General features: G+C 36.7%; 1 protein-coding gene and 2 pseudogenes across 1 annotated transcript in view; 1 reads left to right on the top strand and 2 right to left on the bottom strand.

The window, feature by feature from the left end:
• EXD2 (exonuclease 3'-5' domain containing 2) overlaps positions 1-14914 on the bottom strand; it is a 37986-nt gene extending 23072 nt beyond the window's left edge. The window contains exons 1-2 of the mRNA XM_006915156.3: positions 13404-14914; positions 1726-2168 (exon numbers count right to left, since the gene is read on the bottom strand). Coding sequence (XP_006915218.1) covers positions 1726-2121 — 396 coding nt within the window. The 5' untranslated portion in view covers positions 2122-2168; positions 13404-14914. The remainder of the gene's footprint in view (positions 1-1725; positions 2169-13403) is intronic.
• On the top strand, positions 1204-1322 carry LOC112482491 (annotated as a pseudogene).
• A 12042-nt stretch (positions 14915-26956) lies between the features above and the next one.
• On the bottom strand, positions 26957-27075 carry LOC112482473 (annotated as a pseudogene).
• Between the last annotated feature and the right edge of the window lie 300 nt (positions 27076-27375).

The raw sequence follows: 27375 nt of genomic DNA, 5'->3' as shown, positions 1-27375 counted from the left end.
GGAAATGGACACATATTCAAAGCCAAAACGAAGTGAGTTTTGAATTATTTGCCACTTTAACTTTTCCATGCTTCTGCTATAGTAATTAAACATGTTATTATTAAGTCAATTGCTGTTATTAACTATTCACTTTGGAACACTCCATTGTTGCTACAATTATAAAACTTCATTTAGTTGGAATAATCAAGGTATTTAGAAAATGTGAATTTTCCTAATCTACTAAAGCTCACTGTTTATTAATGTTTTCTTCCACGGTTGTTGGTGTAAATATTTCTAAAATGATATAGTGATATGTAAATATTGCTAAAAATGATATAATTTCTTATACAGAATTAACTAAAAGTGCCTAATTCTTTCCTGATGGCCAAAAGTCATTGGTATAAACAACTATTGTTGATATAAATAAATACCCTCAGAAGCTAAGGTGTAAGGCCTTGTGTGACTATTAAACTTTTCCTTCACTGTCAGGTACTCTCTTCGTGGTCATTATTTGTATTAGCATCTAGTTGTCCCTCCTAGCAACCTTGATCCGACTTTGTGGCAGCTATTCTGCTTAGGGTCTCTTTTGATTACATTTCCTAGTTCTTGGCTGTATTCTAGATATCCAGAAGACAAATATCAGGGATTCTTAGCAAGATATTATTCTGTGTTAACAAGAAATGATAACTCTGATTTATTTATATATACTTATTTATATAGTATCTTCTATTTCAAGGAGATTAAAGTTTCACACTGAATCAGAATGACAGAAGAGTAGGTGTGCCATATCATCACCACCACAACTATGCAACAACTACCCCTAAAGTAACAGCCATTAGAAAAATTAACCAAACAGGTTAAGAAAGCCCTACGGCTCAAATGATGGTTACTAGCTTTGTGGCCTTGAGCAAATAACTAACCCTTTTATGCCTCTGTTTCCTATATGTAAAAGTGAGAATAATAACAGTATCTCCCTACATTTAGGATTCTTATGAAAATCTAAACTAAATGAGATGTTGCAAACAAAATAGCATAGTACTGGCTTAGAGCAAACAATATTTCAGATTTTAACTGTTATCTTTAAAATCCTGACTTATGTAGTAACTTCCATTTAAATAGATTTCCTTAACTATCTTCTCTATGGTACACTTATGAAAATACTATTAAAAATGTTAATAGTATCTAGTATTTAATGAACAATTACTGTATGTTAAAATTGTATTAGTCTATGGCCATGTTACCCTGAACGTGCCCAATCTCGTCTGATCCTGGAAGCTAAGTAGGTTCGGGCCTGGTTAATACTTGGATGGGAGACCACTGTGGAATACCAGGTGCTATAGGCGTTAAAAAAATAATAATAAAAAAAAAATTAAAATAAAATAAAAAAATAAAATAAAATAAATAAAATAAAATAAAATGAAATTGTGTTGAAGGCTTACAGAGGCTATTTGAATCCTTAGCAAAGTCCTGGGAGGTAGATACCATCTCATCCCTATTACAAACAAGTATACTGAGGCTCAAATGACTTAAGTAGCTTGTCCAAGTTCACAGAATAAGTAGTGGTAAAACTGGAACTCCTATGATTATAAGCTCTCCCCTATCTTGAGAAGAAAAGCAGCTTCTATTAAAATATACTTACAAGAAAGTTGAGAAGCTAATTCTTTAATCTTATCCTCTACCTGACTACTCAAGGTCCCTAGCTGGAAAAGCAGGAAAGATTTATTTTATTTTTGCTTTTTAACTTACCCACTCACAATCGATTCCAAGTGCTGGAAAATCTTCTAACTCACTCCTAAGCAAGGGCATGATTTGATCCCACTCTGCCTCCTGAGACACAGTGACCACCTTTGCTTCAAGGATCATCTCCTCCCATGAGGCTCTAGTGGCACTGGAGTGCAGCTGGTCCTCTTCTGGAGTGGGTAACTCTCTCCTGCCTGGAGCTTCCTGTTGCTGTTGCTGTTGCTGCTGCTGCTGCTGCTGCTGCTGGTACTGCTGGTGCTGCTGGTGCTGCTGCTGCTGCTGGTGCTGAGTCCCACGGCTTGTTTTACTCCTCCGGCGCTGGATGCCTTTCCATAGGACAAACCCTCCCACAGCCACACCAAGAAGGGTGGTCACTGTCAAAGCCACTAAGTGCCTAGACATCTTCGGCTTTGCTATTGTTTAGGAAAGCATATCACTAATCCCATAATCTGCAAAACAAATGGCAACATATTTACATACAGAATTCAAAACTATATGGAAAAAAGTTTTCCCTAAAAGTGTTCTATTTACAAGCCATGTGCATATAAACTAAAGAAATGGCTACAAATTTCTAAATGAAACAGTGATGTTTTAATTTTTTCACTTTTGTACATCTATGCTCCATCTCTACCTCCACTCTCACACAAGAAACCCGCTCCCCACTGCCCCGACCCCGTCCTCTGCCAGTTGCCCAGGGCTCTCTTAATCATATAAAATCATACCAATCTAAATAGAATAAACACTTCTTAATCATATAAAATCATACCAATCTAAACAGAATAAACTAGACTCTCACTTCTACTTACTGATACATTAATGAGTAAATATTAGATAATGGATCTTCTTTAAGGTGTTTGTACCTTAAACTTTCAATCTCTAACAGTTGAATAGAAACTCCTACTTTTCAATAAAAAAATCTAATCATCAGCAAGTTGGTGGGGAGATTTCTTTTCTTCTGGAAGGTGTGGGCAGTGGGGGATGAAGCAAACAGGCTTAAGTAAACATGGATTTTATTGCTCTAAAAGTCTCAGTAGTTCTCCATAGAAACAAGCCCAGATATTGAGGGTAAGCTAGGGCAGTAAAAAGGGAAGATGGGACTCGAAAAGGACAAAACCTAGAGAGAGAACCAAGATGTCCAGGAGGAGGCTGCAAATTGAAATGTCCACAGGGTCAAGCCAGGATAACGTAAATAAGTGAAGCAAGCCAAGAGACAGAAAACTGACACAGATAGTGGATTAAATACAGTCATGTGCCACATACCACTTCGGTCAGTGATGAACCACACATACAGTGGTGGTTCCATGAGACCGTAATGGAACTGAAAAATGTCTATCACTTAGTGACACCACAGCACAACATGTTACACACGTGTTTGTGATGATGCTGTTGAAAACAAATCTATTGTACTGCCAGTCCTATAAAAGTAAAGCACATACAGTTACATTCAGTATATAATATTTGATAATGATAACAACTGTTATTAGTTTATATACTTACTATACTATACTTTTTATCGTTATTTTATTGTATACTCTTTTCTACTTATTAAAAATAGTTTACTTGAAACGGCATGCCATGTTATGCTGTGTTATGCTGACAGCAGCCTCATACATCACTCATGGGTTTACCACTTCTCTTGACTGCATCATTTCTGTCTTGTGCTTCATTTAATCTCATGTTGTTTTGTAGTCACATGCTGTACAGGCTTGTGCCACAGAGACTAGGTGTGTAATAGGCTATACCATCTAGGTTTGTGTAAGTACACTCTATGAAGTTCATACAACTACGAAATCACCTAACAATGCATTTCTCAGAATTCTTGTTAAATGGTGCATAACTGTATATAGGAACAGTGGTTACCTAAGGGTAATAGGATTATAAATAATTTTGATTTTTCAAATTCTATACAACTATGTATATATTCATAATTAGAAAAATACAATTTTTAATGGTTTTTTTAGAGATAGGCAACATAAATATCCCACTTTTAACACTTAAGATATAATTATATTCCTGAAATAAATTATATTTTAATGAATTAAACAAATACGTTAAAGTATTCAGACAGCAGCTTACGGTAAAGGATAATGACATGGGCCTTAGAATCAAATACCGTGGGTTCAAATCTAGCCTCTGCCACTTGTTAGCTATATAAACTTAGGCAATTTACTGAACTTCGCTAAGCCTCAGTTTCCTCATCAGTAAAATGAGAAAGACAGTACCTACCATGGAGGATTATTGTGAAGCTTAAGTAAGATGATCAATATACTTCACTTAATATATTGGCTAGGACATTAGAGTTCAATAAATGTTAGCTATTACTACTACTAGTATTCTATAAACCACAGAACATCTATCTAGCAAAGGAAAACACAGACTCATAGAGTTAAAATTTAGGAACTAAATCTGGCTTCCACACAGTTCAAGAATCTTTCCATGGTAATCATCACAGATCTCTACCTGGCCTCTGACCTGGTCTCTACCCGAATTCTTCTAGGAACAGAGTTCATTACCTTAAGAGGCAGTTTGGTTAAAAGTCCTTACATACTGTAAAAGTTCACCGCACAGAAATTGTTCTCTTTGATGATCAGTCTAACCTCTGAAATAAGTGTTTACTCCCTCCCCGAGAGCTTGTGAAATATGTAAAGATAGCTCTTATTACTCCCCTTAGTATATTCTACTTAACACAACCAGTGTTCCTCTGACCTAGTTCGTAGACTGCTCATCGTCCATGCTAGATCCTTTTGAATAGCCCAAAGTTTGTCAATGTATCTCTTAATTGACACCTAGGTCTGTATTCAATATTTGAGACATGGTCTAACTGGTATGGGCTACACTGTTACTATTACTTATTCCACTTATATTTTATTAATACTGTGTGAAACATGTTTTTGAGTAGTAGAATCACACTGATGGGTCATACAAAGCTTGTAGTAAATTAAAATTCACTGATACCACATCGAATTCTCTATTTTATATATTTGAAATTATATTTTGCACTTAAATCCAAAACTCTATATTTCTTTCTTCTAAATCTCATCTTGTTTATCAGCCAAATGTTTCATTCTTTGAGACCAACTTGTATCTTGTTTGTGCCTTCTTTCTCAATTTAATTTCGTTTTCAAAGAAAATAACATCGTCCAACATGTTTTTATAAATTCATTTTAAAATTTATTTTTCCATTTCACACTATTTCCATATTTAATAACGTTAAAATGGGGTTAAATTAGATTAGAAATAGCTTAAAAAACAAAGTACTGATTTGCTTCCATTGAGAAGGGCTCCTGCAGATATGGCATACAGTCAAGTTCCCAACTGATTCCTCGTCATGTGCAGCCTCTGAAAAGAAAGGCCTCACAGAAAAATTGAGGGAGCAATCGGGGTACCTCCATATGAGGGAATTCCTGGCAATTTTAAAAAATCTTATTAATTCATTTTTATATGGAAAGGTTTTGTGTGTGTGTGTGTGTGTGTTTCCCAGCCAAAGGATTCATTCAGCAAACATGTAAGTAGCGCTTTCAATAAGCCAGACATTGTGCTTGAGACTCTAGGTAAAAAGTTAAAAGACACAATCTACTTTCAAAAATTTAGAATTCAGAACAGGAGAAATACATGTAATGAACAAGTGCAATACAGCGAGATGACACCAACAACAGAAGCACACACGAGTACAGGGATGGCAAAGAAGAAATTATTAACAGAAACGCTAGCTGAAACAAATGCTATCTGAGGTTGGTACTGGTATTAAAAATGAACAAAAAGTTCTCCAGGTGCATAGGGCAGATAGGAGAAGGGCATTCCAAGCGGAGGGAGGAATATGTGCAAGGATATGAAGGGCATGAAGCATCATGGCATAGATGAAAAAGCTCAAGCAAATTTAACATGTACTGTAAGAGTAAAATACCAAATTTTGAAGACTTACTAAGAAAAAAAAGTAAAAATACCTATTGATAATTTCCTTATTGATTTTTAAGGTGACCTTTTCCTATTGTAGTAAAACATACATAACACAAAATTTACCATTTTAACCATTTTTAAGTGTACAATTCAGTGGCATTAAGTACATTCACAATGTAGTGCAACCATCACCATTACCTGTTTCCAGAACTATTTCATTATCCCAAACAGAAACTCTGTACCATTAAGCAATAAATTCACACTCCCCCTTTCCCGAACCCCTGATAACTTTCCTTACACTTTCTATCTCTATGAATTCCATATTGATTTTTTATATCTATGTTGAAATAATATTTTGGATGTAAGGGTTAAATAAAACGTGTTATTAAAAGTAAGTTACCAACAATAAATTGCATAGAAGAAAACATAGGAACTAAACTCAAGGACCTTGGACTTGAAGAGGATTTTATGAATTTGACAAGGCAAGGGAAGTAAAAGCAAAATTAAATGAATGGGACTACATCAAACTTAAAAGCTTCTGCACAGCAAAAGAAACGGTCAACAAGGTAAAGAGACAACCATCTAAATGGGAAAATACATTTGCAAGCAATGCCTCTAATAAGGGCCTAATATACAAAATATACAAAGAACTCATACAACAACAACAAAAAAAACAATCCAATTAAAAAATGGGCAGAGGGCCTGAATAGACACTTCTCCTAAAAAGACATACAAATGACCAACTAACATGAAAGGATGTTCAACATCGCTAGTTATTAGGGAAATGCAAATCAAAACCACAATGAGATACCATCTCACACCTGTTAGAATAGCTATTATCAACAGGACAAGTAATAACAAGTATTAGAGAAGATGCAGAGAAAAAGGTACCCTCATACACTGCTGGTAGGACTGCAAATTGGTACAGCCACTATGGAAAACAGTATGGAGGTTCCTCAAAAAACTAAGAATTCATCTAACATATGATCCAGCAATCCCTCTACTGGGTATTTACCTCAAAGACTTGAAAACTCATATCTGAAAAGATATCTGCACACCGATACTCATAGCAGTTTTATTCACGGTGGCCAAGACATGGAAGCAACCAAAGTATCCTACAATAGATGACTAGATAAAGAAGATGTGGTACATATATACAATGGAATATTACCCAGCCATAAGAAGAGATGAAATACTGCCACTTGTGACAACATAGATGGACCTTGAGATAATCGTGCTGAGTGTGATAAGCCTGACAGAAAACACAACATAGATGGACCTTGAGATAATCGTGCTGAGTATGATAAGCCTGACAGAAAAAGTTGAAAACCATATGGTATCACTTATATGTGGGATATAAACCTAAAAGCAACAAACAAACAGGGCAAACAAACAGAGACTCAGGGACATGGACAATAAACTAGTGGTTACCAGAGGGTGTGGAGGAGGGAGAGGAGGTAGGTGGGGTAAAGGGGGTCACAAATATGTGGTGACAGAAAGAAATCTAACTATGGGCGGTGAACACACAATGCAATATATATATATATATGCCTTCCTGTTGAATTGTACACCTGAAACTTACTGGATTTCATTAACCAGTGTCACCATTAAAAAATAATAATAATAAGTTTACCTTGTTTCTGCTTATATTTTTAATGTGGCTACTAAAAAACTTTATTTATGGAGCTCACATTATATTGTTACCGGAAAGTCCTGTGCTAGAGTGTAATGTGCGAGAAAGGAAATAGAGATAATGCTAGAGTGAGTAGATACAAGTCAAGTCATGAGGGGCCCTATGTTACCCTATAAGATAAAACAATAGATAATAGAACCAATACAGATTAATAAGGGGGAGTGACAGGATCAGGCTCATATTTCAAAGAACACAATGACAGCAATGTGGGTGCTAGATCGGAGGAGGGCAAGGCTAGAGACAGGGAGATCTGTTAGAAGACTCACGATAGTTGAGCCAAGAAAGGAAGAAGATCCGAATCGGCAAAAGGAGGCAGAATGAAAAAGAACCACAGTTCCTAAAAGAATGGCTACTCACTATTTTACAACTACTCAAAATGACCAGGCATATGCACACACACAAACCTAGGTATAAACTCAACATGAAATATGTAAAATCAATAGGAAGAAAACTAGAAAACTTTACCGAAGATATAGAAGAAGAAGACTGGAAGAGCAGAGATATATTATAGCAGCTCTCACTCACAGAGCACATATCATGTGCCAAGCACTTTAAATGTATACATACTTATGTATACATTACTCATTTAATTCTTTCAACAACCCTTTGCAGAAGATACTATAATTATGTTATTTTTTAAATAAAGAGATTGTTGTACAGAATTACTCAAAATACTATATGAATTCAATGCAAACTTAACTTTTAAAAACTTTTTAAAAATTGAATTGGCCATCAAGAAAGTACAAAGACGACTTAGAGGATAGGAGAAAATATTTGCAAATCAAATATCTGGTAAGGGCATGTATCTAGAATACATAAAAAGAACTCTTACAACTAAATAATAAAAAGATAAATAAACCAATTCAAGGATCTGAACAGACGTTTTTTCAAAAAAGATATACAAATGGCCAATAAGCACATAAAAAGATGCTCAATGTTATTAGGGCAATGCAATCAAAACCACAATGAGACACCACTTCATACCCACTAGGGTGGCTCTAATAAAAAAAAGACAGATAATAAGTGCTGGCAATAATATAGAGAAATCAAAACTCTCGTACATTGCTGGTGGAAATGTAAAATTGTGCAGCTGCTTTGGAAAACCCTTCAGCAGTTCCTCAGGTGATTAAACAGTTGCCACGACCCAACAATTCCACTCCTAGGGATATATATCCAAAAAGAATGAAAACATATGTCTGCACAAAAGTTCACAGCACCATTATTCATAATACCCAAAAAGTGGAAACAACCCAAATGTTCATCAGCTGATGGATAAAATATAGCGTACCCATGATGTTATAGGTTGTATTGTGTCCACCCAAAAGACATGCTGAAATTCTAACCTCCGGTACCTGTGAATGTGGCCTTATTTGGAAATAAGGTCTCTGTACAAGTAATCAAGTTAAAATGAAGTCATCCTAGAGTAGAGTGGGCCTTTAATCCAACATAACTGGTGTCCTACATGAATGGGAGAAGAGACACAGAGACAGACTCCCACGGAGAGAATTACAATGTGAAGACAGAGACAGAAGTTGGGAGTTAAGCAGATGCAAAACAAGGAACGCCAAGGATTGCCAGTAACCACCAGTAGCTAGGAAGAGGCAAAAAGGAATCCCCGCTAAAGCCCTCCGAGAGATGGTACTCCTCCGCTGACAACTTGATTTTGGACTCTGTAGCCTCCAGAACTGTGAGAGAATACAGTCCTGTTATTTTAAGCCACCCAGTTTATTATTGTAGCCCCAGGTAACAAATACACTACAGGATGGAATTTTATTCAGCAGCAAGAAGGAATGAGTACTGACACATGCTACAACATGGATGAACCTTTAAAACACGCTATGTGAAAGAAGCCAGTACAAAATACCACAAATTGTATGATTCCACTTATACAAAATACTCAGGTCTATAAAGCGGAGAGATTAGTGGTTGCCTAGGGCCAGGTAATGGGGAATAACTGCTAATAGGTATGGGTTTCCTTTTGGGGTGATAAAAATGTTCTAAAATTAGATGTGGTGGTGGCTACACAACTGTGAATATATTAAAAATCACGGAACTGTACACTTTAAATAATGAATTGTGTGAATGACATCTCAATAAAGCCACTTAAAAAAACTATTTGACAAGCTGATTCTAAAATTAATCTGGAAAAGATAAGACTAGCGCCCAAATATTGTTTTTTAAACAATGAGCACATGAGCTGATAAAGTATATGACTTCCAATAACATAACAATAATAATAATCATGGGGAGTATTTACCCTACTAGATACCAAAGTATAATGGATATTTAATATAGGATGTTGTGGTATTGGTCCAGCAAAATAGAAAATTAGGCCACAAAATCTTACTAAAAGTCAATCTAAAAATTTTATGTCCTAAAAATTGGCTTGGTAACTGTCGGGTTGGAAGCTCCACAACATGGCTGGACAGGAATGTGAGCTAAACCCATTTATGGCTAAGGTCTTACCAAACTGCTGCCAGCCCTCAAGGAAATTATAATCTAAAATTACAATGGCTATTATGAAGAAAATTCCAATTAGATAAAATCATTTAAAAAGTGCACTTGAAAGTAAGGATTCCCAAATTGAGCAAATAGAATGAGATACATATTTTAATTGGCATGCAGAAGTTCACCAAAGTTTTCAAAATTTCTAAGTAGCTTCACAGAAAGATTTATTTAAAAAGGCTAATGAAAAATTAAAAACATAAGCGGTACCTAAGACAAGAGACCATAGGACAAACTTAACTATTATTGTTCCACCCTATCCTCTATTTCAGTACTCATTCTAATAATACCCCTCTGTCTGAACTGCCTTTCCACTCTAAAAAGACTATTGAACAGTTACCTTTTTAAAATAAAACCACCTGAGGCTACAGATCTTTCTGGGGTAATTTTCACTTCTAGGTCAAAGACCTAAGAGCATTAATCAGAATGTCTTAAACCCAGGGAGGACCCTCAAAAGTTTTTCTAAATGCATTACATCCAGAGGCCAAAGAGAGGGGGAAATAAAATTTCACATTGTCTCTTCCTTTCCACCTGCAGACCAATTGCTTTTGGCTGTCTTTGGCAGCGGCTCTGGATCTTGGGGAGTAGTAACCTCTGCACCCCGTTGGGGTTGTTTAATACCACCAGAAATATGTACTGTTTGTCCCAGCTGAAATCTGACAAGATATTTGAAAAGATTTAATAATTTTATTTTATCAGAAATTTGGCCAAATTGGAAGCAAATGTCAGAGCCTGGTAAAAAAATGTACTGAGAGGTAAAGAAATATTCCAGCAATGGGTGGATAGATTTGTCAGTCTTTTGCCACCATTTAGGTGGTGACCCAATTCTTGAGGTATTAAAAACAGCTGTCCTTGCTTTACAAATGAAGTCTTTATAGGACCAGAGGTGTGGCTACAGAAACTATTCAAAACCCATCAATTCATTTTACCATCTCAAAACCTCCCCTATTCACCTCAAAAGGCTGACAAATATTGGCTTTAGGAAACCAAAGTCCTTTCAGAAGAAGCTTGCATTTCTTTCATTATACCTTTGAGATATGAACACTTGGTCTTCTCCAAGAACAATTATCTGGGCCATCTTCTGAAATGCAAATTTCAGAAAGGCAATTCTTCTAAAAAAAAACAGCCATCTGAGCAGATCAGTTTAACTTATTACAACTGTTCTTTTCTAAAGTACGGTTGGTGGCCTCTTAGGAACACAGCAGCACGGAAGGAAGGAAGGAAGGAAGGAAGGAAGGAAGGAAGGAAGGAAGGAAGGAAGGAAGGAAGGAAGGAAGGAAGGAAGGAAGGAAGGAAGGAAGGAAGGAAGGAAGGAAGGAAGGAAGGAAGGAAGGAAGGAAGGAAGGAAGAAAGGGAGGGAGGGAGGAAGGGAGGGAGGGAGGAAGGAAGGGAAGAAGGGAGGAAGGAAGGGAATAAGGGAGGAAGGAAGGGAAGAAGGGAGGAAGGAAGGGAGGAAGAAAGGGAGGGAAGAGGGAAGGAAGTTAGGCCATAGAACAGGAGTTTAGAAATAGACTTTGTGAGTGTGAGAAATCAATACATGATAAATGTGGCATTTGAGATTAATGAGGTCAAGACTGGACTAAATATTATTCAGAGTGACACTGTTTGGAAAATAATAATTATGCACTCATCATTTATAAGAGAAAACCCTGCTTTGTCTCGGGGTAGAGTAGAGTTTTTCAACCTCAGAACTAGTAATGTTTTAGGCCAAAAGTATTCCTTGTTGTGGAGGGCTATCCTGTATACTGTAGGATGTTCAGCAGCATTCCTAGCTTCTACCCACTAGATGCCAGTAGCACTCACCACCCCAATGGACAACCAAAAAATGTCTCCTGACATTGCCAAATGGTCCCTAGAAGGCAAAATATCTCCTATTTGAGAACCATTGGAGTAGGGAATGAGAGCCAGAAAATACAAAATACACACGTAAAAGACTGATATACTTAAATGTAAAATTTTTAACTTTGGTTCAACAAAAATGCCATATGGCTAAAAGACAAGCAACAACTTTAAAAAGCACTAAGTTGGTAATATATAAAACATAATATATATGTTTTATAATATATACATAATGAAAGATTAATATCCAAAATATTAAAACACTGCTATATATAAAAAGATAACCCAATAGAAATGAGACATTTCTCAAGAGAGGAAATACAAATAGCTAACAACCATGAAACAATAATCTAACTAGTAACTAGTTTCACATTAAAATGTCCACATCCTGCCATCTAGCAATTCCACCTGCGGTCTCTACTCTTGAGACTTGCTCACAGGAGCACACTGGAGGGACGTGGAAGGCTTTTCTATGCCACAGTGAAAACAGTCTGACGGTGAAAAACTAAGCAATCTATGGAATCTCACATACCACGGAATCTTAACATACTATGGAATTTATAGAGCAAATAGAAAGAATAAGGTAGATCGCTACCTATTGAAGAAGTTCTAAGACCCATTTTTAAGCACAAAAAGTTGCTGAATAGGTAGAATTAACCATATTTGTAAAATACACTTTTGTAAGTTTAACACGAATAAATCTTGTACGTACAAACACTTGTCAATAAATGTAAAGAAAAAGAAATAGAAAAACACACCCCTTAACGGATAACAGTCCTTATTTTGTGGCAAGAGCCTAAAGAAGAAAAAATGGAAGTGAAAAAAGGTCAAAGAGAATCTATTTTGTTTAAATTTTTTACATGAATGTTTTACAAGATTGTATGCATGGACTACGACTAAAATAAATATAAAAGAACACATGCATTTTTAAAACAAGCTCAACTTGACAAAAAGTAATCATTCCTTACCCCTATTAAACTTTTTCTCCTGCACTTTCTAATTCTGATAATTAACAAAACCTTTCAGTGTCCTTATAATATGACTAAAAAAAAATATGGTATAATTTAGTGTTTGCAGTGGGTATCTAAGGGAGCTCGTTTACGTCCAATAGTACATCGAAAGCTTACAAAGGTTTGGGTTTGTTTATATTTCAATGAGCAGGCATCAATTTTGTAATAAATAATCATTAACATTCTAGTTTTTTGATCTACTCCAAGGTTTGGGGATTAAAAAAAAAAAAAAAAAGGTGTCTTCCAACAAGGCCCAAAGCAGCGGGTGTGGCATGTGAAGAAAGGGGTGGTAACAAAGGGAGGCGGGGGTAGGTCCCCATGAATCAAGGGGAGGGAACTGTAACTGGACGCGTGGAACAGGCAGCACCCAAGGAGGTGCCAGGTGCTGCGCGCGCTGCTTCCTTTTTACTGGGTCAAGAAGCCACGAAGGTTTGGTTGGTGCTCGTAAGGAGGATAAGGGGATACGATGGGACTGTCTGGGGACGGCGCGGGGGGGCCGCGCACCTGGGTTCTCAACCACCCCCGCCGCGGACCAGCAGCGCCAGGAGGCCGCGCCGGGGGGGCGGGGAGAGGGGCAGGGCCAAGTTGCCCTGGGACTGCTGGGTTCACGCAATCAGTCACCCCCGCACATGGTGACATTACCAGCTCCACGTCCCCTCTCCTCAAGCTGCATTGGCAACCCCGTCCGCCCCTCGCACAAGCCAGGTGAAAGGCCTCGCCGACCCCTGATCCTGACTTACCTGCGGTTCAGATACCACTCGAACACCTGCGGCACCGCACGCTGAAGAACTGGAACCTCTGCAGCCACCTGCGCGCACCCACCCGGATCCACTGGGGCCGAAACCACTTCCGGTCCTGCGACGGGCTAGGAAGACGTAATCTCAGCTGGGTTGTACAAATGGGCGGCGCCATCTTGTACGGAAGCTGCTGGGGCAGCTCTTGCCTCTCCGGTTTTCCGCTGCTGAACAAAGGGTCTGTTTGAAAGGCTTAACGTCTCTTCAGAAAAGTGGTGGTTTTGTTTTATGGCGTGGTAATTTTGTTTGTTTTAGTTTGGGATTTGAAGGGAGAAACCTCTGGAACCCTCACAAATGCAATGTGGGACATCTAATTGTCATCATTACTAATCAGCTCCAGTAGTGTTTCTGAACTGCAATAATTTTAACAGTTAAATGATGAACGTAAACAGGAGAGACACTTGTCTAAATAATGTATTACTACTACTAAAAATAATAATGTATTACTCATTAGCAGTGTATTTTGTACTATAGTCATTATAATTTACGACATCTTAACGTAACAATACCTTCTGTTTAAAATCGTTCATTCAGCCACTTTTATCAGCAACTATTATATTTGAGGCAGCTAACATGTAACTATGTGCTATTGCTTTATCAAAGAATGTGTAAATCAGAAGAAAAAAGATGTGCATAAACTATAAGAGATAACTGCCATTTGTTGACTATGTGATCACAGTGTGCTAAGAACTTTGCAAAACACTTTACATATTTTATCATTTAATCTTCATAATAACCTGGTGAGCCAGTAGTATTATTAGTGCCATTTTACATAAAATTGAGAAAAGTTAAATAAAATAACAAGTAAGCAGTGGAGCTGGGAATCAAACCTCAGTATATCTGATTGCAAAGCTTGTTGCCCTCACCCTCTGCATTACATTACCTCCAGTACAAGAGGAAGGTTCTAAGTTCCATTAGAAAAGTATCCGTAAAGGGAAAATTTCTGGTAGATAAAGAAGATTAATACCCTGCATTTTAATCTGCTCTATCTTGAAACACATAAAAAGCAAATAGTAAAGAGTAAATGCAAATTAAAATCATAATGAGATACCGTTACATACCCACCAGAAAGGCTAAAATGAAAAAGACAGAAAATACCAAATCTTGGCAAGATTGTGGAGCAACTAGAACTCTAATATGCTGCTGAAAGGAACATAAATTGGTACTATCACTTTGTTAAACAGTTTGGCAGTATAAGCTAAAGCCGAATATATGCATAGTCTTAGTCCTAACAATTTCACTCCTAGGTGTATATCCAACAGAAATGTGTACATATGCTCACTAAAAGGCCATGTATAAAGTTCCTACCCGTACTTTACAATAGCCCCAAACTGGAAATTACTCAAATATCCATGCTGTTAGAAGTCAATGTAGTCCTTACACTTGGAGTAATGACTCTGGAAGAGAACATGGGGAGGCTCACGAAATGCCGATAATGTTCTATTTCTTCATCTGAGTGCTCGTTTACATGTGTGTTCAGATTGCATATTTGTGGGCACTTTTCTGAATGAATGTAAACTTCAATAAAAAATTTTTTCTAATGAAAGGAAGGGAAAAGTTTACAAACCCAAAGAAAAAGAACAGGAGAGAAGATAATGGCAGACAAATGTCAATATAATTTTAGAAAACAAATTAGATTAAAATGGCAGAATATTGACATTTCGAGGATCCCATAATGAACTGTCTGCATCCATGAGCAATCACCCTACATTGAAGGCCCAGTCAACAAGTCCCTTCTGTGCGTAAAGATTTTCCAACCAGCTTTTTAGTACCTCATTCTTTGTTTTAGTCCATTTGGGCTGTTTATAACAAAATACCATTTATTGGATGGCTTATAAGCAACAGAAGTTTATTTCTTACAGTTCTGGAGGCTAGAAAGTCCATGACCAAGGTGTTGACAGATTTATTGTCTGGTAAGTGGTTGCCTCCTGGTTTATAGACAGCTCTCTTTTTCACTGTGTCCTCACTTGGCCAAAGTGGTAGTGTGCTCTCTTGGGCCTCTTTTATAAGGCACTAATCCCATTCATGAGAGCTCCCCCCTCGTGTCCTAATCACCCCCAAGTCCTCCACCTCCTGATACCATTATATTAGTATTCAGTTTTCAACATATGAATTTAGAGAAGACATAAAACATTCACTCTATAGCACTCTTAAATACGAAGACATCCAAGAATCACTAGTCATTGCAGAAATGTCTTCAATACTATTAACATTGTCTAAAGAACATGTATAGAACTCTGTACCCAGCATTTTGAGAACACATATACTTTTGAAACATAAATTAGTTTCGATTTAGGCCACTGAAGCAACTTTCTACAAATTGCAAAAGAACTGCTCTCATTCTCTGACCATATTACAATTAAGTTAGAAATCAATAATAAATCTTTGAGAAGAGTAATAAAACAAAGTCCTGTGAAATTGATCCAGATAAAAGAGAAATAGCAACAAATTAATACTAGGACTAAAAAGGAGGATATCATAAAATATAGCAGAGGTTTAAGAAACAAGAAAATATGATGAACGACTTTATACCAAAAAAAATTGATTAGATAAGACAATGAAAAGACAAGCCACAGACTAGGTGGAAATACCTGCAAAATATATATGTAATAAAGATTTGTTATCCAGACTACACAAAGAACTTTTGAAACTCAATAGCCCAATTAAAAAGTAAACAAAATATCTAAATAGATACCACACCAAAAAAGATATACGATATTCAAATAGCATATGAAAAGATGTTCAACATTATATATTATTAGGGAATTGCAAAATAAAACAACAATGAGATAACAGTATCATTGAATGGCTAAATTCCGTTAGAATGGCTAAAATCCAAACACTGACAATACCAAATGCTGACGAGGATGTGGAGCAATAGGAACTCTCATCGCAGAATGGGAATGCAGCTCGTACAGTCACTTCTGAAGACATTTTGTCAGTTTCTTAATAAAACTAAACATAGTTCTACTATACAATCCAGATTCATGTTCTTAGGTATTTATCTAAATGAGTTGAAAGCTTAAGTCCATACAAAAACCTGCAGAAATGTTTATAACAGCTTTAGTAATAAATTGAAAGCAACCAAGATGCCCTTCAATAGGTGAATTGATAACCAAACTGTGGTACATCCATAAAATGACATATTATTCAGTGATAAAAAGAAATACGCTATCAAGCCACAAAAAGACATGGAGGAAATGTAAACGCATGTTGCTAAGTGAAAGAAACCAGTCTGAGAAGGGTGTATAACTGTATGATTCCAACTATATGTCATTCTGGAAAGGGCAAAACTATGGTGACAGTAAAAAGATCAGAGGTTTCCGAGGAGGAAGGGAGGGATGCATAGGTGGAGCACACAGGATTTTTAGGGCAGTGACACTATATGATATTGTAGTAGTGGCACTATATGATATTGTAGTAGTGGACACATGACATTATGCGATGTGTCAGAACCGATAGAACTGTGCAACACAAAGAGGAAACCCTAAAATAAACTATGGACTTCAGTTAGTAATAAGGTATCCATATTGGTTTATCAATTGTAACAAAGGTACCACACCAGTGCAGGATGTTAATAATAAGGGAAACTGGGGTGGTATATAGGAACTCTCTGTACTTTCTGTTTAAATTTTCTGTAAACCTAAAACTGCTCTAGAAATAAAGTAAAAAAAAAGTTCACACCATGAACTGCTCTATTTATCTAAAAATGTTTTATTCATTTATTCACTAATTCCAAAGACAACTTAATGCCAAGCACTGGGATATCATGTACAGAAAATTCCAGAGGAACTGTGGCAGGAAGTGCTAGTGGCCTACTCAATATCCATTCTCTCCTTCTGTTCGGGGGCAGGGGCGCATTAAAAACTGCACTTACATTTTTTGTCTCCATTGGGAATAGGTATGGCCATATGACTAATTTCTGGCCAACGAGGTGTAAACAAAAGTTTTTGCATTGGACTTCAGGCAAAGTTCTAAAAATGGATGCAGACAACTGCCATAGGCCTTTTTCACTTTTTTATTGTTGCCTTTCCACTTATTTATTGCTAAGACTAGGGCCTGATGGCTGGCGCTCCAACAGTTCTCTGAGACTGCAGATGCTTAGGAAAGTAGAGTAGAGAGAAAGAAGACGCCTGGATCCTTTATGCCTTCTGTAGTTTCCATACTAACCCTGAACTACCTACCTCTGGACTTCTTTTACATGTGAAAATAAACTAATTTTTTTAAACCACGATAGTGAAGTGTGACGTAGAACCCCATCCCACTGTAGGCAGTAACACTATATGATATTGTAGCAATCCCTAACTGATACAGGAAAAGAAAGGTTTTAATAATGAATGCATGCCACACAGAACTAAAACCTGTTGAATAGAGTGTTCAGCATGGAAGATACACCATAAAGATTTTTAATATGACACCTTATTTGCTTGTTTACTGTGTTGAAGATAAGGTCAAAACTTAGAGGACCCACTAAAGAGGCTCTTTCTGAAAAACCTATTTCCTTTCATTGAAATTCTATCCATCCTTTCTGTTCACTGATCCATAAACTTTTAAAATACTATTAGGTACAGTACAGATTATAAAAATATGTAGCTATTCACTCAAGAAGCTTGCAAGCTAGTTGGAAACAAAAAGACTGTTAGTAAGTGAGAAAAGGTATATTTTTTGGTGGTTTAGAGATATAGAGAACTTTTTTTTCTCCTAAGGAGCTGGAATGAGACTACTTCTTGGGAACAGATGTCTGTATTCGTTTTGAAGAAATTCATGAAGGCTCCTTAGAATGAGAGTGAGACACACACATCTCCAGTGAGACACGTTAACCTAACAATAGGGTTTGAAAGGCTGGTGAATCAGCATTTGTTCTGCTGTGAGTGATGTGATTGGAGGCTGAGCTGAACTGCTTTGTAGGGCAAAGAGGTGAAGATTTAGAAGATTTAGGGGAATCAATTAGAGATGAAGGAGTCAGCAAGGATCCAAACTTCCTGGGAAAAAGACAAAGTCATCTCAGACGACAGACTTGAGGGGAGAAAGAAATGTTTAAAATGTTTGGGGAGTTAAGTTTAAGTTCTTTGCTATGGGGTATATGCATATTATACAACCTCATCCATCGTAGGTAAGGTTCACCAAAGTCTTATTATTCTCTAATGCTTTTATTCCAATAGATTCTTTAGAATATGAATAGGTGTTAAATTTTACATACAGGTTGCAAGAGGAACAGACAAAGGTTATTTCTAGGCTTTCTGGAGCTGGAGGGGAAAGGATGGATTGCTGACATCTAAGTCACAGAGAAAAGAGCACACAGGAAAAGACCACCAGTTAAAGATGATGGATTGGTCCACATTTAACTCCACTTCCTCCTGAAATGCCTTCAAAAAAAAATGAGAAAAACACAAAACTTCAATCTAAAAAAGACAAGACCACCCAAACGAGAACAAACAGAAGCTATTTATTCAGAGCTTGTTGTCGTAGGGAGTCAGCCACCATCACTTGTGTTTGGCAGAGACTCAAAGGACTCAGGCAGAGGAGTGCGAAAACTTTATAGTGAAAAAAAGAAAAAAAAAGAGAGAAGGCCTCAGATATGCTCTGATTGGAGGTCACTGTCATGGGGAAGCTAGAGGTGTGCTAACTAGAAGCCAGGCTTATGCTATTGGACTGGTTTTCTCTGATTGGTCCTGTGCTGAAAGTGGGGGCAAAATATGAGGAAGGTGACTCAGTTCAGACCATTCTGAGCTGGTTGTCTCAGAGGCAGTGGTTTGGCTTCCCAGGCTGGTGGCTGCAAAGGTTATGGGTCAGAGTTCTATTGTCATTTATGGTCTAGCCATTATCTGTTTGTCTCTCAGAAAACAGAATAGGAGATAAAATCATGAACATTTTGGAAGCTGGAAAGCAAAAGAATTGTGGGAAATCTTAGCAGACTCATCATCTGTCAAAGGACAAGCCAAGAGCAAGCCTGATTTCCCCGCAGAGAACCACCAAAAGGCTCAAGGATGGGGAACACCAGGTACCTCAAGAAGCAGGGGTTAAATTGGGACTAAAAGCAGAATAATTGATTAAAAGTCTATTTCAGAAGCAGTTAGATCACCATTCCTTAGTTCCTAAGTAACTGTCCCTTCTGGCTCAGGCAAGAAAGAAGGCTCAGGATGATTCCCTGAAGAGAGTAAAGTCTAGTTAAGGATAGGGGTGCCATACTAAAAATATGAAGATTCAGTGAAAACTATTTACTTTTTCTCTCAATCAACAACCAATGTTAGAAGCCAGTGTTAAAGAAAAATTTTGAGATAATTTCGTTATGAGCATATATCAAAATTTTGTTACTATCTTGTAACAAGGGAGAAGGTCTATCGTAGGATGTGGGAGAAAATATGAGATATTTTTAAATGGACCAAAAGGTTATCAGGAAATCAAAAATTATGCATTGTTTTAAACATACCTTTTCCTCTTTTCAGATTTAATGGAGTTTATGACTTTTATTGTCTTTGAACTGTTTTACAACTCTGAAGAAATATAAGCTAATTTGTAGAAAACAGATAGTAATGCAAATAATTATTGTCTTTAGACATGAAAATAAATTCTGTTACTTGAAGTTTCTATTGGCATCCCATCCCTATGCCCTATAATAAGCCAACTTTGTATCTATTAGGAATGTTGATTTTAACATTTCTGATGCGCTTAGATATTTATCCGGTCTTTGGATTTTCCTCTGAACTGATTGTAACATCTTTTTCAGTTCCCTCATTAATTAATGAGTTCAATTAAATCTTTGGCATGTATTTATTTCATATCTATACCTGAGTCATGATTTTCCTTTTAACTATTATTCTTTAAGAAGTGCAAGATTTACTTTAGGTTGGGATATTTGGGAGAAAAGGAGATTGGTTAGACAATTATTTTATATTAGACACAGAAAGAAATTATGTTTAGTAAAAGTCACTGCACTTTTAACTGAAAGGTGAGTGGGTGAATAACTGGTTTCTCAGAAGTTTTAGCCCCATTAGTTTATTAGAATTTTGTATAGTCATTTTATCAGAAATTCTTTCTTCCTAGAAGGACACTGTAAATTACATCATGCAGAAAGACTGCATCCTAATCTTAGTTTGGATTTTTTCTTTTACAAGATAATGATTCCCAAATATCCAGTCTGAAGCTGCATCTCTAAATACCAATTATACCAGTGTACTCAAAGTTATGGGTTGAGATGAGAAGAGGGTCTTGCTCCAGAATGTAAATCAGCATTCTTCTTCCTTCACTGAAAAAAATCTTCCTACAGAAATGTCAAAGGAACTAAAATATGGTACTTGCTGACATAGATACTTTATGTTCTGCCACAAGCTTTTATCTTATTGAGGACCAATAAAAATAATGTGCACAAAATGTGGTATGTACCTAAAATGGAATATTATTCATCATTAAAAAGGAATGAAATTATAATACATACACAGCATGGATAAACCTTGAGGATATGTTAAGTGCAATAAGCCAGACACAAAAGAACAAATAATGTATGATTCCACTTATATGAGGTAGCTAGAGTAGTCAAATTGATAGAGACTGTAATAGAATAGTGGTGGCCAGAGGCTAGTGGGAGGGAGGAACGGGGAGTTATTGTTTAATAGTGCAGAGGTTCAGTTTGGGATGATAGACAAGTTCTATAGATAAATAGTGATGATTGTTGCAAAACAATGTGAATATGCTTAATGTTGCAGAACTATATACTTAAACATGGTTAAAATGCTAAATTTTAAGTTATACATATATGTTTTACCACAATTTAAAAAATGATTAAAATGATGCATTTCGTGTTATGTATATTTGTCACAACTTTTTAAAATTGCAGACTGGCTAGTCCAGAGACCACAATTTGAATTGTGCTTATATTAGACTCCAGGCTTATCAAATTAAATTTATCAATCCCAACAGATATTTTCACATGCTACAAACTAGCTCCTCTCTTCTCCCCACTCCACATATATTCTACTTCTTCCTCCACTATTCATTTAGTTACTAATTCTAGAAAACTGTGAAAAGTACTAAACTGCCTCTCCCTCATCCTTTTGGATGTACTCTGAACAACGACTGTCTAACTCTGCTTGTTATAAAGAATTGTTCCTCAGCTTCAAACCCAGTCGTCTACACTATGCTTTGTGGTGCTAAGACTGGTTCTCTGCAATTCCCAGACTTCCTTTGCCAGGCTGGCTCTTTGTTAGGTTCTGCAAATAGTGAGAGACAGAGGCAGGAAGAAGAGAAAAAGGACTTGTTTCTTCCTGTTTCCTGTTTCTATCAGTGTCACCAAGGCAACAGTTCTTGTGTGAGCCACAGCAGTTGGTTCCAGCTTTTGACTACTTTACATATTCCCAGAAGGAGCCTCATCACATTCCTTAGAAATCCTAGTAACAGCTAGCCAGCAACCCTCCATAGAGGTCTGAGTCTCAACACTGCAGTGCCCTCCTCTGAGCTACTGAGGCTCCTGTATAAGTCAGCATCATGTTCTCCTCTAGGTCTGGGTTCCAACTCTCTAGGGCCCCTCCAAGTATTTGGTCCCAGTAATCCCAACTTTGACCTTTCCCCATCTATTTCTTGCAGTTTCTTCTTCTTTATTCCACTCGCTCTTTTTAATTCTCCAATATCTGTGATATCTCCAATAACTCTTTGTCTTAACTTTCTCAGTTAAGGTAACTGCTATAGTTTCTGTTTCTTTATTGAATCCTGACTAATATGGAAAATGGTCCCAAGAGTGGTTCAGGAAACAGATATAGAATTTTGGGTTGATTTATCAGGTCAATTTCGGATATGGAATTTTGGGTTGATTTATCAGGTCATATCCCTAAATTCAATGTTGAGCAATTTGTCAGTGAAAGATGAGATGTAGTGGCATCATAAATAATCGACTTATCACCTTTAGTCATTTGTGTTGAAGTATCCACTAAGGCAAGTGCTTTGGAGCAATATCTGACAATTTGATGGTAATGGTGACTATAATAATTGCAGGTGGGGAGTGGCTACATTTGAATTCACTGAAGAACTTACATAAGAAATGGAAATTTCAAGTTATTAAACATCCAGTTCAAGTCACAGTCAGAGAACAAAATCTCCCATGAGAATCCTTTATTTTTTGTACCTACAGACTAATCTTGCTGAAAATCAAACATAAAATTTAATTGTGCAGGTTTTAGAATTACAACGTAAGTTGATTTCACAGCCTCACCAAACTCTTTAGTGAAATATAGAGCATTGATTGGGAACGGTGTGATACTGAAACTTGGAATGGAGACATTTGGGTTCAATGAAACAACATTAAGATTATGGAATGCCCAGATCTCTCTAAACCTCCAGTATCAATGGAAACAGACCTCCATCCTTTGCCTAGAAGCCCTGTAATAACATCATTTGAAGGATGTCTATTTTCCTCAAGTTTCACCCCAACCACTCATTGTTACCTGTAGATCAGGGTTTCTCACTGTGTTGGGCTGTGGATAATTCTTTGTTGTGAGGAGATGTCCTATGCATTGTAAGATGTTTGCAGCATTTACTACCTATAAAATACACACTTTAAATAAATAAAATATAAAGATACAGACAGTTTGAAAGCAAATAGATAAAGATATGCAAAAAGTAAGCATAAGAAAGTAAAGTGGCTGTATTAATATCAGATAAAAAAAGATTTCAAGATAAAAGGGGCATTAAAAGGGGCATTTTATAATAATAAAAGGATGAATATATCAGAAGACATAATGATCATAAATGTGTATATACCTAATAACAGAGCTTCCAAATATATGAAGCAAAAATTACAGAATTAAAAGGAAAATGGACAATTCCACAATCATAGCTGGAGATTTTAACATCCCTCTCTAGGCAATTGGTAATCACCAAAGATACAAAAGAACGCTATCAACTCCTCTGTCCTAATTAATATATATATAGAGAGAACCCTTCGCCCAACAACTGCAAATACACTTTCTTTCTTTCTTTTCAAGTGCAAATTGTATGTTCATCAGGTAGACCATATATGGTAAGCCATAAACAAGTATTGATAAATTTTTAAACAATTAAATTTTAAAGAGTATTTCTCTGACAATGGAATTATAAATAAATGACAATAACATTCTATGAAAACTCAAAATATCTGCAAATCAATCTATACACTTCTAAAAAAATCCACAAGTCAAAAGTCAAGAGAAATTAGAAAATATTTTTTAATGAATCATATTGAAAATAAAGCATTTTGATATTTGTGGGATATAGATAAAGCAGTGCTTAGAGGGAAATTTATAGCTTTAAACATTTATATTGGAAAAAGAAGAAAGACCTAAAATTAGAAAAACAAGTGCAAATAAGCCAAAGGAAGATAGAAAATAATCAAGAGCAGAAATTAGCGAAATAGAAAATGGGCAAAAATGGCAATAATCAATAAAGACAAAAGCTATTTCTTTGACTTGATCAGTAAAATCCACAAGCCTCTAGCCAGATTGATCAAGAAAAAAGAGTTAAAAAGAGAAAAATTATTTCAGGGATCAAAAGTTGGTTTAACATTTGAAAATCAACCAATGTAACTTACCTATATTGGGCCTGATTTACAGATAATTCTGCACTAAACAGAAAACATTGCTGTAGCATGCCATTAGATCCCCCAACAGGAGTATCCTTGGGGAAAAAAGTCATGAATCAAAACCCTCTCAGTGGGTAAAATTCCAAGAAACACATTTGATTGTCCACTTTATCTGGACTGAGAAATAGCCAGAAGAACAGATCTTCACTGATTAATGGGCAGTAGCAAACAGTTTCACTGTATGTTTAGGACTTGGAAAGAACAATGGCATTGGAAGATAACTAGAAAGACGGTATGGGGAAGAGGTATGTGGATGGACCCCTCAAATGGGCAGAATGTCATATTTTAGTCCCATAAAAATGCTCACAAAAGGGCATCCACTGAAGAGAAGGCTCTCAATTAGGTGGACCAAACGACATGTACTATGAATGTCACTTCATCTCTTTCTCCAGGCACGACAATGTTTGCTCAATGAACTCAAGTATAATGTGGCCATCTTGCAGGGATGAAAACTATGCACAGACTCAACATTAACATCCCTTCAATAAGTCTGATCTGGCTAAATGAGTCTCTCAGTGAACCTGCAGTATTTACAATAAAAATTTAGACTGGACCATCAATATGACATTCTCTGGGAGAGGCAGTCAGCCAGTTGGTAGCACGTTGATTACAGTGGACCCCTTATATCACAGAGGTAACAGCAATTTGTCCTTACTTGAATAGACAAATATTATGGGTATGGATTTCTCTTCCCTGCTTGTATGATGATGCTTCTGCCAGTCCTACTATCCATGGATTTATTTACTGTAATGTTGGGCCATACAGTATTGCCACATGTATATAATCAAGAAACATGTTTCACTATAAAAGAAGTATGGCAATGGGCTCTTGTCTGTGGAATTCATTGCTCTTTCCACGTACCCGATTATCTGGAAGCAACTGGCCTGATGAAATGCTGGAATAGGCCACTGATAGCTTGGTTTCAGTGCCAATGCCAGTGAGATAGCACCTTGATAGATTGAGATTGTCTTATAAATTTCCATATGTTCTTCAATTTCTTCTACAGCCAAAATGCATGGACCCATGAATCAAGGGTTAGGAATTAAAGTAGCTTTTCTCATTCTTAATCCTAATAATCTGCTTCAAGAATTTTTACTTTCCATCCCTGCACCTTTGAGTTCTGGTGGTTTGGAGGTCTTAGTTCTCAAAAGAAAAATGCTCCAACCATGGAACATAATAATATTTCCATTGAATGGAAAGTTGAGATGCCATTTAGCCATTTTGGGCCACAGAACCAACAGCCAAGAAAGGATTATTCACTGGGTGAGTTGTTTGATCCTAAATACCAAAGGAGAATTGAGAATTGTATTGTTATACAATAGAGACAGGTACCCAAGAGTTTCTCTGGAACCTGAGAGATTCTCTGGGAAGACTTTGAGTATTTCCACATCTATTAGGAAAGATGATTAAAAAATTAAAGCAATCAGAAAAAATGCAGGACCCCAAAGGGGACTTATAGCTTTCAGGAATGAAAGTTTGGTTCACCCCACTAGGTAAAGAACCCAGACCAGAAAAAGAGATTCTAGCAGAGGGCAAAAGAAATAATAAATAAGTAGTGGAACACAAGTTATAAATGTCAGCTATGACCTTGTGACCACTTACAGAAATGAGCACAGCAACAGCTCTGCATATTTTCTTCCAGTCTTTTATGTGCGTACATAAAAAGAATATCTCTCTTCATTCCCTTTATTATTTTATATAAGGATTGCTAATGTTGGTCAGTTTCAAGATTTAGTCTTTTAGTTTCAATATATTCACACCGGACCTTGACTAAATATGAGAAGTAACATGACCCCTATATGGATACTGTAACTATAACTCAATGGCAAGCATTCTCCTGCCTCAGGACATTTGCACTTGCTATTTCCTCTGCTTGGAATGCTCTTTCCTTAGATGTCCACTAGGGCTTCTCCTTCACCTCCTTTTAATCTTTTTTTAACCATCACTTTTCCTGATGATGCTTTCTCTGACCGCCCTATTTAAACCTCAGCATAATTATTACCATCTAATTTATGATATATTTTACTTATTTACCTTATTTACTTTCTGAGCCCCTCTCTCTTTAGAAGGTAAGCTCCTTTAGGGAAGGGACTATTATCTAGCTTCTTCACTGCTATATCCTCAGTGCATTGAACAATGTAGACACTCAAGAAATATGTGTTGACTATGGCGGAGTTTAAAATAATGAGGTAGATCTATAAATGCTAAATAAACTGTTATTCAAAGTTTCCTCTCAGAAATTGGGGGAGAGTGTAAAGATGGATTTTAACTTTTTATCTAAATTAAAAAAATTTTTTCAATGTTGAGAGACAACTGAACATATTTGCCAACTTAGGGGAAAGGCCAACAGCACTGGAGTGGATTAATACATAGGAGAAAGAGGGGATAATTGGTGGAACAAGGTCCATAAGGAGATAACATGAGATGGTTCCAGGGCACAGTGAAAGCATTGTGCTTACATAAGAGGAGTTTTGCCATGGAGAGACCTGAAATTGAAGTTCTCAACTGATGGTTTCCATGATTCTTGTGGAGATGGTGAGGTCAAGGTTAAGGTCAAGGGCTTGGGGAAACGTGCTCAATTTAAGGGTTTAGGAAAGGTATTATGGTTATATTAACAAAATTATTTTATTTAATCCTCACATCAGTGCCAAAGGTATTATCTCCGCTTTACAATATTATTCCATTTTACAAATGTAGAAACTGAAGCAGAGAGATTATGTAATTTACATAAGACGCATAGGCTGATGAATGATAGTAAGCTCTGTCTAACCCAGGCCTCTGACTTCATTTTTTTTAAATTACTCTGTGAGGTCGACTCTTGATTGACCTCACAGATTGCAAGGACCTTGTCATTTTACAATCCCTTATTTTTTTATTTTTTTTTTTATTTTTACACCTACAGCACCTGGTCTTCCTAGGTGGTCTCCCATCCAAGTACTAACCAGGTCCAATCCTACTTAGCTTCCGAGATCAGACAGGATAGAGATTGTTCAGGGTGGCATGGCCATAGACTCCCTGACTTCAATTTACTGCACCTGTCTAGGCCTCATGTTCCTTAGCAATGAAGTAGTCCCAAGCTACCCTATCCTCTAATGTAATGGTCCCCACAGTGGAGTAGGATGTGTATGTATATCCAGGGTGTGCATGATAGTCCATTGGGATGTTAAAAGAAAATGTAGATTTCTATTTATATTTTTTAAATCTAAAAAAATGAAAGAAATCGAGTTTTGTCACTATTTAATATACAGATGGGTACTTGGATCCTTCTTTGTCTGGATGCCAGCTGTTATGCATCATTTTGGTATCTTGAGG

Source organism: Pteropus alecto, unplaced genomic scaffold, assembly GCF_000325575.1.
Source record: "Pteropus alecto unplaced genomic scaffold, ASM32557v1 scaffold276, whole genome shotgun sequence".
In the NCBI taxonomy this organism is placed as follows: Eukaryota; Metazoa; Chordata; class Mammalia; order Chiroptera; family Pteropodidae; genus Pteropus; species Pteropus alecto.
The sequence above is the reverse complement of the archived record's forward strand: the minus strand, read 5'-3'. Positions and strand labels throughout refer to the sequence as shown.